Raw genomic sequence first — 13,164 nt, forward strand, 5'->3', positions numbered from 1 at the left:
ATTGCTTGAGACTGTGGAAAATCCAGGCCAGTCCTACAGGTAGGTGGATCGTGAATCCGTTTTTAAAAGATATCGTTGATAAATCGATGTAGGATCATTTTTGAGATGTTAGACCTCTATCTCGACCAAAGTCGGTTTGTTTGGCAATCATCTAGCAATATCTTCAAATTCTAAGACCAGTGCCCCACGCATTGAACCAGAGTTGTTATAGTCGTTGTTAGTCAGCGAGTGTTTGTGAGTAAGCAACAAAACGGAACACTTCGAGACATCTAAATCATCCTATTGTCATAACACCAGTTAGTGTGTAAGCTGTGACGGCAAAATTGTAGCGTCTTCTGAAGTTTTCATTAAATAATACGTTCGTGACATTCTAAAAAAAAGTTGAGATCGTTGAAGTAGAGTGAAAAAAGAATGGTCCCATGTGACTGCTTCGAGTGAGTCCAGAGCTGTTGGCAAAGTGAAGATCCACTGAATACAAGGCGATTGTTTATTGCAACGCCACTTCGAAGGCAGTTTTTAGATTTTTAATTCCGTTTTTCATTCAAACACACTAGAAGCGTGGATTACTCTGGTTTTGCACTTTCTAGCAGAAGTGCGATTTTTTTTAGAAAGTGTTTTATTGTCCTTTTTGCTCGAAAGTGCAAAACCAGAGCAATCCAATGCCGTTTTTCATTGAAAAACACTAGTGGCGTGTAATGTAAAACGCCAAAAGACACCCGTGTTTTTCAATCACAAACGGCACTATCGTTTAATTCCGGAAAGCAGATTCGGATAAAATAAATACAGGCTGTGGAATTACGTAACCATACTTTTGTATCTAATTTTATATAAATAGGTTTTCCCATGTCTGATTAATCGAAATGAGTTCCATTCTGGTATATTTTGACACCATAGTGTTTACGGAACCGAAAATTAGGAACCAGTCTAGTCGCAATGAGAGCGTTCCATCATGTACTGATAAGACCTCTATAACTTGTTTAGATTTTAACTAGTTTTGAAAAATGCGTATCCTTTTTGCGTCGTCACTCCTATGGCGGTTCTAAAATTTTAACTCTCACCACCCCATTAGCTTATTAACTCCGAAATTGAAATTCGGATCAGGGATAAATTCAACAACAGCCTATGGAACTATAAGTTTTTTGATTAGAATTTCAATTTGTGAAAATCGGTTCTGAGAAAATGATGTGGCTTCCATCTCTAGTGAACTCCTCTTTTTCAGATCAAAACGCACTCTAACATTCTAAACTATGATTCACTAATTGGTCGATTTGCTTTGTGCACTCATTTTTCATCAATTTCCAGTAGCAGGACCTTTGGCAAGCAGGATCTTTGGCACTCAGTTTACATGCAAGAAAGTGATCTATTCGGTTCTATTCAGTACCAACAAATCGTTCCTTAAGAATTACTTTCGAAATTTTCTTTCATTGAAACGGATAAATCAATAATTATTGAATATTAGTGAGATAATTTAGATCTGTTTTGGGCTTTCAGTAGTTCAGCCTTATTTGATATAACCGTGTACTGACGCGAACATTGAAAGAAAATTTTTACACGATGCTAGCATCTGTATGAAATTAATTAGTTTTTGTGCAGTTTTGCGGTAGAATTATCACTTGCAAAAATAAAACACACACTTGCGGTCACAAAAAACAGTGAGAAGACTATTTGATCGATTTGCGTACCAAACAAATGGCGATATTAAGGAACGGGCTGGTAAATATTCAGTAAGAATTGAAACGTGTCAGTTTTATTCATATTCACGTAAATACGGTTATACCTTTATTATGACTCACCTGCATTTTACATTCATATATGCTTAAACGGAGTTTCCAAACTAAGTTGCATTCAACCGATTTTTTCATAAAAAAAAGTTGCAACATCAAATACAAATGCCACTTCGCCTGTTTTTTTTTACTTTCTCACATTGATAAGCTACGGAATCACTATGTAAAACGATTTTCTATTTGTTTAATCTTGAATATGAATATAAATTATTAGCGGTATGAATTCTTTGAAGGACTCCCGTTGTAAAATATGTCTCAAGGAAAAGCCTAATGTGTTTGTGACACTAAACTAATCGTTCTTATTATTATTTGCGCTACTTCCGCTTCCATCACTGTGAAAGATTATATTTATCTCTTATACGGATCCAGCTCCTTCAGGACATGGTGAACCGAGAAAAAACACACTAAAAGAGATAAATTTGGCAGCACGATGAATGATGACTTTGCTCCTTGACTTGCACTATGATAAAGCTGCTCTATTACATCGTTGCACAGTGGTTCAAAAGCGCAATTTCACGCTCTTAATTGATAATCGTGGTTTTTGAGGTACAGTATCTTCAGCAAAGTTGCTCAGAATGATAGACGCCATCTTTTGGTAAATTTTATTTATGTGATTTATCCCCCTAAAAGTGAGATGAATATTTTATTTTAGCTCAGGGCCAACACAGGGGCTAATTTACTTCGACAAAGTTGTGCAGAAAGTTATTTCAAACAAGTTTGCTGAAGGTACTATTCCCGTAATTTGAGTGTATTTCATGATATAATGTATTTTCTGAAAAGGGTGTCCAGAAACAGAAGTTTTTGTAAGAAAACATATATATTTTCAATTTATATGTGTTTTTCATGTTATACAAAGTTTTTCATCTTTAAAAACTACACACCTTTCTCAAACATACTATGCTGCTATCATTTCAGTTTAATGAAATAGAGCAATTTTTCATGTTTTTTGTAATAAAATTTTAACTTGTCTATTATCAAAAGGCGCAGAAGATACTGTACCTCAAAAACCACGATCCTATGAGTTATCAATTAAGAGCGTGAAATTGCGCTTTTGAACCACTGTGCGTTGGTATCGTTAACGATAAACTGTCCTAGTACTGGCCCAGTGTGGCTGTTAAAATTCGCAAACAGCTCATCATTTATATCTCAACTTTGTTGATGCAAAACATAGCTTTTAGAGAACTGGAAAGTTAGTTGGTAAGCGAGCGCGACGGATTCACGTTAAATTTGTGATCCCAAAAAGATAGCATCGTCGAACTCTTCGAAGTACTTCCAACTCTGGCAGCTCGGTGCCAGTGAAAAGAGCAACGATGTCAGACAGGACTGAAGACAGGCCCGGTAAAAAATACTTTAGCAAATAGTCCAAACGGAGCGAGTGTTTTAATATCTTTCTTGCGTTTCGACGGCTCCCGGATGAGATGCAAACTTCACAGCTGTAAACCCGTGGAAGCGTAAATGGTTTCGCATAAAATATTCAATTACTTTATTCGTTGATATCAGACTTCGGTGTGTCGTTCCTCCGTTGAAAACAACAGGACAGTGGATGTTGCAGCGCACCTGGCGGAAATTACAATCAACGGGACCGAAACCGGAAAAGCGGATAAACGGGGAAACATGGTTGACAGATTGGTTGGAAATTAAACTGATCCGAAACATAGCAAATTAAATTCCGGTGTACTTCAAGCGTTCAATTGCTTTGATTTTGCGTTCAATTATGGGCATTTCACCCAGCTTTTTCAAAGCAATATATTGTTTTTATGTTACCAAGCTCATGCCCGAACGACCACCAACGTGGACGATATTTCTGCACCCGATTCCTGCCGTCGGTAGGATACCGTTGCCAGCAACGGTTTTTTTTAGTAAGTGAATGGAGAAACAAAAATGTCGGTAATTGATTGCCTGTTCACTTCAAGTGCCTGTTGGTTGTGCACTTTAGTAGGGAACTCTTTTTTATTACTTGGCGAAGTAGAATGGAATTTGCTTGGCCTCTTTCACCCGAAATTTTCACATCACAATTTCCATGAGTTATTTGGTTAGCTAGCACGATGTCGTTACTTTCAATCTTCTTAATGGTATGGCATCATATATGTCAGACTGGTGGTGACATCGGCTAACCTTGGATGTTGTGAATGGATCAGTAGAGGTGCATGACATGACTGGAATATGAACGATTATCAGATATTTATTATGTTTTCTATCAAATTAATTGTTCTACCAAATTGGATGCAACTTTCATTGCATAACTGTGTTGCTTTTTCACCGGTAATTTTACCGAATTTTCTCCTCGATTTGCATTCTCTTACTTGTTACTTTCAATATAATCAGCATGATAAATGCTCGTGAAATGCCTCGTACATGCGTAGAAATAATACAGTATCTTCTACATTTAAGCCTGTATTATTTTTATTTTCACGTTTGCTCTTACTGTTGCTACAGTATATATTACCTAGTATCGTTATCGCATCATAAGTCTTCATTTCAATAATCTAGCATGAGTTTGTGAGCTGATTCAAACCAGGCAAATTATCACAACAACTAATTGTTCTCTACGTTTCCGAGGTGAATGATGCTCTATAAAGACTGTCACACGTGTTAGTAATTCAAATTTTATTCGATATACTGATAATATTAGACTACAACAACAGAATATTATTCTCAACATTTGCTACTCAGCCATTGTAGACTAGCTGCCGCACCGTTCATATTCCAGTTCTTGCGAACGTTCCTCATTAAATTCCGTACAGACTTCTTGGCGACGAGTTTTGACACTTTTTTCCAATCTTTTTCGAACTGTTGAATGGTTTCGGCTGCCGAGACATGTTTCCTAAGATGTGCCTTCGATAATGCCCAAAATTCCTCAAGTGGTCGTAGTGGTGGGCAATTTGGTGGATTCATGTCTTTTGGGACGAAAGTGACATTTTTGGTAGTATACCATTCTACCGTTGATTTCGAGTAGTGCCAAGAAGCAAGATCTGGCCAGAAGACAACAGGATCCTTGTGGCTTCGAATCTTGGGTAGAAGCCGTTTTTGTAAACATTCCTTGATGTATATTTCGCTGTTCATTGAAGTAGTGGTGATGATGGTTTTCGAAATCTTACCGCAGCTACAAATTGCTTGCCAGACCATGGCTTTCTTACCAAATTTTTCGACTTCAATCGATGTCTCGGACTGGTTTAACACTTGCCCTTCTCACACCGTATAATATTGTGGTCCCGGCAATGATTTGTAATCGAGTTTCACGTAGGTTTCGTCGTCCATGATTATGCAGTTCAAATTTCCAGCCAGAATCGTACTGTACAGCTTTCGAACCCTCGGCCTGATCGATGCTTCTTGTTTCGGACTACATTTTAGTTGTTTCTGCTTCATATAGGTTCGAAGATTCAAACGTTTTTTAGCACGAAGAACATTTGACTTCGAAGTGCCCACTTTTTTAGCCACATCCCGAACTGAAACCTTCTTCTTTTGCTCGAACACCTTCAGTATACGTTCATCCAACTGAGGGTTAACAGGACCTTTTTTTTCGACCCGTTTTCGGTTTATCTTCACCGAACTTTCTGATTGCATTTCGCACGGCTTTTTTACTTACTCCTTCCATTTTTGCTATCTTTCTCAGTGACAGCCCGCGTTCTGTTCACCATTTGTACACAATTTTTCGACGTTGTTCTGCTGAAAGTCCACGCATTTCGAAACAAACTAATGAAAACGAATAAACAACTGCACAAGTGGTTAGAGAAGAGTGTAAACAACAGAACGCAGCCATAAAAATTGACAGATTCTGAACCATTGCGAAATGGCAGCGGTTTTTGGTTGCGTCCACACTTTCTGGGACAGTCTTTATAGAAATTTTTACAATGGTTTCATAATAAACGGAAGAGAACATAAACAAAGAAAGGCTCTCATTTGTAGTTAGGTCCATTGGACATTGAACGCCTGAATTATCATCAGAAAAAATAAGACACTAATCCTAATTGATGAATGTATTGCCGAGTTACGGTTTGGGGTATTCGAGTCCGTTGGATTCGGTTTCGAGTATAGCTGAGTTTTGTTTTTAATCGAGTTTGGATTGCATTTTCGGTCATATCTAATACACAGTCGGACCACCCTCTTGCTGAAAGCTCGTATAATAATGAAATAAAGACAAATGATTTTTTAATATTTATTTTTTGATATTTTTTTAAGCCTCCTTCGTATAGCTCGTGCCATAAGTCGTATACAATATATTCAACGATAGAATGCCATCGTTATCCGTAAATATATGACTAAACACGAAACAAATACCATTCAGCAACCACCAAACTCACCTGATTTGGCTCCCTGCGATTTTTTTCCTATTCGGTCGACTCAGGAGTTCGAGGATTGGAACAAGCGCTGGCATAAGTGTGTTGCAGTTGATGGGAAATACTTTGAAGAATTGATTTTGATGAATGGTCTTGTATTTTAAATTTTCTGAGTAAATTCCGGCAGCTTTTTGATCAAGGTAGTATTTTTCAAGAAAATATTCCAAAAAGTGTGCAAAAGAATATCAATACGCCTGGTTATGATACTATACTGGTTACTGGTTACGAACTGGTGCAACCTAATCTGTACGACTGATGATTGACTCGAATTGAACTACTAAGTTGCATTATCTGTTCACTTTAAACTGGTATGCAGTGACAAGTCGAAGATGAATTCTAAAAACCCTTCTTAATACACCTAGTTGTGTGACAATACCTTTCTTTTTCTTCGAAACAGTCACATGAAAATATTTTTTACGTTTTTATTAAATAATTTCTGACACTAATCTCATTTTTGACACCAATTAATTCAGATTGATGCGAGTAGCTCACAAAAGCATGCTTCAGTGTTTATGTCACATACTCGGGATCATTTCCCAAACCAAGCGCTTTACATTTGCGTTGCCTATTTGTTTGAGAAAAGTGATGTTAATCTAAAAAACCCTGCTTGATCCACTTAGTCAAATTTTCACAGATCTTGAAAAATACGAAAGTCCCAGAAAGTCGATTGAAAAATTTTTTTTTTTAGATGACACTAAATCTCGAAGATTTATGACTTTTGGCATCAAAAATTGTTTTTTGATTTCGGAATGGTGATTTTTCAAGATCGAAAATGTTCAAACCTTAAACGCCGAGCAGCACCCCTTACCCATATCCGATTTAGTTCAAATCTTGCTTGGAGACTTTTTTCGAGGTGCATAAACTTTTGAGCGCTACCGCTTTACGAAATTAGAGGTGATCTCAATATATGGGAACGGGAATATATTAGAGCGGTAAAAAATAACGTGTTTTGTCGATTACGTCACTTATACCATCATATCTTCGGAACCAGAAAATTGCGAGTTAAAAAAATTCATTCACACTCAGACATTTTCCGATCTCGTCGAACTGGATTGATTGGTATATAAAACCATGGGTCTCCTAGGCGTTTCGTTCGATAGTCGATAGTCGGTTTTTTCAGCAATTCCAATACCTTTCTATAGAGAAAGGCAAAACAATACGTATTCAACTAGAGGAGCAGAAACTTTTCGGTTTTCTTAAACAATCTAAACTTTTTTTTCCTTTTTCTATAGAAAGGCAAAAAGGACTCTCGTACGGAGCCTCGGAGAACTCTAGTGTAACGTACCAATCGACTCAGTTCGACAAAATCGAAAAATGTCTCTCAACAAATTTTCTTATCACTGAATTTTCTCAGATATGACTGAACCGATTTCTACAAGCTAAGGCTTTTTTTGAAAGCTACTATTAGGTCATTGATCAAGTTCTAGTACATAGTTTTAATAAATATTAAATATGGAAATTATTTAAGAATAAATGCTATTTTGAAATGCTGGTCTCCAAAATATGTAATATAGTATTAATACGAGGGTTGTTATTTATGTATTTAGCATAAAAATGAAAACAGTGTTAAATTTGATCGGAAATGGTTTTATTGTTTTTCAAAATATTCCACTAGATGATTAATACACTTTTGCATACGCTTGAACCAATTTTCATAGCATGTTTTCCACTCTTCTTGGGGGTGTTTTTTTAATAGCTTCTTTAGGAGTATTGAATCGCTCTCCACGCAGTTTATTATTCACAGAAGGGAACAAATAGTAGTCGTTAGGAGCCAAGTCAGGATTGTACGGAGGGTGGCCCATCAATTCGGCGTTTTGGGTGCTCAAATATTCGGTGAACCGGTGTGTGAAAGCTTGCATTATCGGGATGAAGTATGATTTTGCGTCTTGTGTTTGTTTTCCTTATTTCACGAAAATCTTCTGACAAACCGTCTTATACCTAAAGCAACCGTTTATACCGAAAAAAGCCACCGTTTACTTTCAATTGAAGATGTAATCGGAATAAAAATATTCAATTCAGTAGTGACACAACCAAAAAACCTAATCGCAAGTTGTTTCTCTTTGTTCACTTTCTTTACCACGAATAACTATATTACCATTATGTTATGTTATGGCTCTCATTTGCAGTTAGGATCTTTGGTCATTGAACGCCCGAATTATTAGAAGAAATAAGACACTGCATATGAAGTACGTCATCTTCCTTGGATTGTAAGCATCAAGACATCCGCAAGGACGATGGATTAAAATTAGAATGAATTTTCTCAGATATGACTGAACGGATTTATACAAGCTAAGGTTTGTTTGAAAGCTACTATTGGGTCGTTGATCAAGTTCTAAGATGAAATAACTGTGAGGTTTGGTTCCAGAGATATTATGGTATAAGTGACATAAACGACAAAACGCGTTGTTTTCTTATCGCTCAATTTTCTCAGCGTTGACTGAACTGATGTCAACAAACTAAATCTCGGTTTAAATACTACAATTGAGTCATTTATCAAGTTCGAAGATCAAATGGCTATCACTTTTGGTTCCGAAGACATAATTGCATAAATGAATTAACCGACAAAACACATTTTTTTCTTTACGCTCAATTTTACCAGAGATGGCTGAACCAATTTCAACCAACTTAGGCTCGTTTGAAAACTACTATTGCATCATTGATCAAGTTCGAAGATGCAAGAACTGTGACTTCTGGTTCCAGCAACATAAACGATAAAACGCGTTGTTTTTTTACCGCGTAAGTTTTCTCAGAGATGGCTGAACCGAATTCAACTAGCTAAGGTTCGTTTGAAAGTTACTATTAATCCATTGATCAAGTTCGTAGATCAAATGACTCCACTAGGTGGATTAATATTAGGTTTTAAGAATGATTCTGCATGATCTGCTTTCGTAAATGTATTGTACATTACAAAGCATTTATGGCAAGAATAGACAAATTTTTGTGATTTCTTATTTATTTATTTGATAAACGTTTATAAAAGAAACTAAATTATATTAAATTTTTTTCAGAACAGATATGTTTGAATGATTTCAAATGTTCCTACTAATTTTCCTTCGAACATCACTTTCTATCTTTCCAGAATGGCTCGGTTGTGATGTTCGGTCGTGTGGCGTCCTATCGCTTCGTCGACTCTCCCTCGGATGGTCGGTACAATCTTGCCTTGTCCCAGTCTCAGCTTGACTCTGCCTGTCTGTACGAAAGGTAAGTGCACATAACCCCGTCACGAAACGAATGAATCAAGTAAATTTTTCGATGGGCTAGTTCAGTAGCTTCATTGCGCTTTCAGTGTCGTTCGTCGTTGTGATAACAAAATCAAATAAAAATGCTAAAGTTGAATGATAATCGATCCATGTGTTTGCTAAACACCAACCTCCATGAATTGAACGATTAGTTTTGCTCATCATTTAATTTTGTTTATTACATGTGCTTCTGTTTGATACTTATGTTGTTGTTTCATGCACCATTTTTGTATTTTTATGTTCATCATTCGTTCGACATCGTGTCCGTAATAAACAAAAAAAATCACATCCCCACACACACAACACAAATAAAATCGAAACTACGCAAACCCCATCGAGTAGTCGATCGCCAACCTCACCTACCTCCTGGAACGAAGAGGAAAGCCGTCCAATCAGCCCGGTAAGCTCCGGCCAGCCGGTTCCGAGTCAAAAGCTTAACAGCTACCACCTGGATACAACCGACGGCGGAAAGTTACTCGATCATCAGCAAATCACCAAACCGCCGTCGTTCGATACTCAGCACAGCAGCACCGGGTCCACCTCCGCTCATCCGGCGACGGTGAGTGGTAACCTGGGGACATCCCATTCCCACATCCATCAGACGCAAAACCTGCTCATGACTAGCCTCGACTCGGTGGATGTAGCCTCGACTGCCGGTGGCGTGGCTGTGAACGACGACGCCAAGAGTAACGCCACGGCCGAGTTCAACGAGAACGACGTCGGTAACATCGAAACGGAAACGAAATCGATATCCAGCTTGAAATCCATCGGTTCCGGCCAGGACAGGTAACGAACGAACGGCGCAAAGCTTCCGGTCCCGAGTGCCCAACTTTTCCTATCGCTTCCCTTTTTCTTCTACTTACACGGTTCGTATACTAACTTCTAGGTGATGGGAATAACATTTCCCGAACGTCGCTTTTCATTACTTTCCTATCGTTGGGCTTACTTCCATCATTCGCTGAACATTTTATTATGTAACACAATTTATGATAATTTTATTACGTTTGTTTTCCCTTCCTTTGCTCGTGGCTCCGACCGTTGGAGCATGCTAATTTGCCACCCGTATATCATCCCGGCTTTACCATAGTTAAATTAGATATGTCGGCGAGAAAGCCCAGATGCATTAGTAATGTAATGCCCTTATCGATATTTTACATTACAGACATTACAGTTGAATAAATCAATAGAATTTAATTCATCATTCTAAACTGTTTTTATTGTTTATCTGTGAATTCATATCCTCGTTAGAATGGAAAGTTTATTCGATTTTATGTACTAACAGCATGTTGGCTATGGTGACATTACTCGCTTCTATTGTTGTATTATTTATATTTCAGGTAAAATATGGCATATCCGAACATTTGGAATGTGATCTCTAGGCTATGTTAGTAAATGTCTTTTTCCGAGTAACGATTTGGTTATCATATGGGTCCTACAATACTACGGCAGCAAATCAGTGCAGACGGTACAACACACCTGTATACTGTTTTATAATCAAGAATTCGCATTTTTAAATTTTGTAAAAAAACATCCTTCCGAAACTTCAAACCTTCTACAATGTATGAAATAGCTTCGCCTAAGAGCTGCCAACCTGAATTGGAACTGAGTATCTCCGTGAGGCACAGTTCAGTCTACGAAATCAGAGTCGAACAAGTCATCATGCAAAACAAGGCACTCCGCACATGCACACTGAGTACGGTCGCAAAAGTGTTGAATACATCCTTACTTAGAAAACTTTGTGATCTCACATCTAAATATGAATGTTGAATGATATAAAGATGATGTCTTGTTTTGTATAGACAAAACAGCTCTAATTACTGCTACTAAAAAGGTAAAAATCTAAAACTATAAATCTTTATACAGTGTTCAATGCTACGAAAAAAATCCAATTTCACTACTTTTCAAGGCATCAATCGAACGAAAACAAAATACTTACTGATCATCCAAATACACGTAACCGAAACCAGTTACGTTTCGTTGCATTGCGAATAAATCTCTTCACGGATTGGTCAGTGAAAAGTTAGCTAGCTGAGTTACTTAGAAAATGGTACTGGAAATCGGTTTTATTTCAACTTAAATTGAGCAGTTTCTGCAAGCAGTTGCCATTGCCGGCCGTCTCCATCTCCCTTGCTCGCAGGAAAGAATAAAGGATAAGGAACAGTTGGTTTTGATACTTCACCTACTTAACGGAAGATTAACTATGTCTAGGGTTCAGTCTGAACAAGCGTTGTGTACAATTGTCAGGTATTTTCAGTAAAAAAAATCCAATCCATTAACCTAATCCTTGTTTTTTTTACTGTCTCAGTCGTAAACGGTCGCATTCAAAACAAACGAAGAGAGACGAAACATTTTCGCCTTTCACTCCAACAAAAGATAGTATCAATGCCAACATCTCTTGTTTCCTTAAAAGTATGTAAATATGATACATCAAAGCATCTAAAATATGATAAATCGAAGTAATTACACTCCAGCATCTCTTTGGAAACCGAAACTACTATAGATACTTGCACCGAAAGGTACAAATCATTGCAGGTCGTTTTCTCGCTTTGTCGATTCTCGAAGCTTCGATTCAACTGTACTGCACAGTATGCGGTTTTCACTGAACACCTAAGTGAACAGAAGGGCAAACGAAAGAAGGAACATAGTTTTGATCAGTAGGTGTTGAACAGTCGTTCGCATCGCGCACGAATAACTTTTAGCTCCTGAATAATTTTCTGGCTACCTAGGCTTCAGTCCATCAAAAGGTTACCTGAATCACTAACAATCTTTTTGAAGACAAATAATTAGTCAGCCTTTTTAAGGCTAACTATCCAATGAATTATTTTTCGAGCTAGTCAGCCTTTTCTAAGACTTGCATAAAATAAGTTTTTCTTCGCCGTGGCATCCACAATACATAGTACTTTAAACCTAATACATTTCGAATATTATATTAGTATGTTGGTATCCATTAGTTAATCTAAACACTGGTTTTACCAAGCGAGTTGATATTTTAAATTACAATAAATAAAATACATTTCTTTGTACATGATCTTATAACTATTTCAGGTTTGTTTGTATCAGTTCATCACTTTTATTCAATATCATATAGTTGGCTATTGGTTGAACTCATGGAAGAGAAAACAGTCTAACATAAAATAAAATTTAAATTGGAACTCCAATGGATTTCATGAAATGATGAAGAAGTTTCATGTATGTAAGGTCACGACAAGCAAGAATGTCGCGAACTGGAACATTGGATAGTCTACTTTGGGTACGCAAGGAATTTATTAGTTGAGATCTGAAATCACGATACTCCACGCATGTCCAAACGACATGATCAATATCGCGATAATTCGAAGGAGATGTGCATCTAACGTGTAGTGATTGGACATGAGTCTGGACATCACACGAATGAAGTCCCTACTCACACCCAGTCCCCTGAACCATGCCTTAGTCGATATTTTAGGAATAATTGAGTGCATCCACCGACCCAGATCATCTTTGTCTCAAGAAGCTTGTCAGCTGGCAAGTGTTCTTTGGCGAGACGCGCTATAGTATTCGTTGAAAGCAATCGGTCTCTCTTAAATTTCACTCTCAATAGCACCACGTTTGGCTAAAATATCGGCTCTTTCATTGCCTGGAATGGAGCAATGAGCCGGGATACAAACTATTGTGATAATTATTGTTCAATATGTCGTTCAGGCACTGTTTTATTTTGCCCAATAAAAACGGTTCATTTTTGCCAGCAGCGTTTGAACGAATGGCTTCAATTGCATTCAGACTATCTGTGAAGAGAAAATAATGGTTTGGAGATAATGTGACGAT

General features: G+C 37.5%; 1 protein-coding gene across 12 annotated transcripts in view; it reads left to right on the forward strand.

The window, feature by feature from the left end:
• Positions 1 to 13,164, forward strand: part of LOC131439920 (afadin) — a 225,740-nt gene that overhangs the window by 171,176 nt on the left and 41,400 nt on the right. For 10 of the 12 annotated variants that reach the window (XM_058611044.1, XM_058611036.1, XM_058611089.1 and 7 more), the window contains 2 exons: positions 9,201 to 9,322; positions 9,703 to 10,146. In XM_058611044.1, the coding sequence (XP_058467027.1) occupies positions 9,201 to 9,322; positions 9,703 to 10,146 (566 nt within the window). The remainder of the gene's footprint in view (positions 1 to 9,200; positions 9,323 to 9,702; positions 10,147 to 13,164) is intronic. The other 2 variants (XM_058611069.1, XM_058611077.1) reach the window with 1 other exon arrangement.

Source organism: Malaya genurostris, chromosome 1, assembly GCF_030247185.1.
Source record: "Malaya genurostris strain Urasoe2022 chromosome 1, Malgen_1.1, whole genome shotgun sequence".
NCBI lineage: Eukaryota > Metazoa > Arthropoda > Insecta > Diptera > Culicidae > Malaya > Malaya genurostris.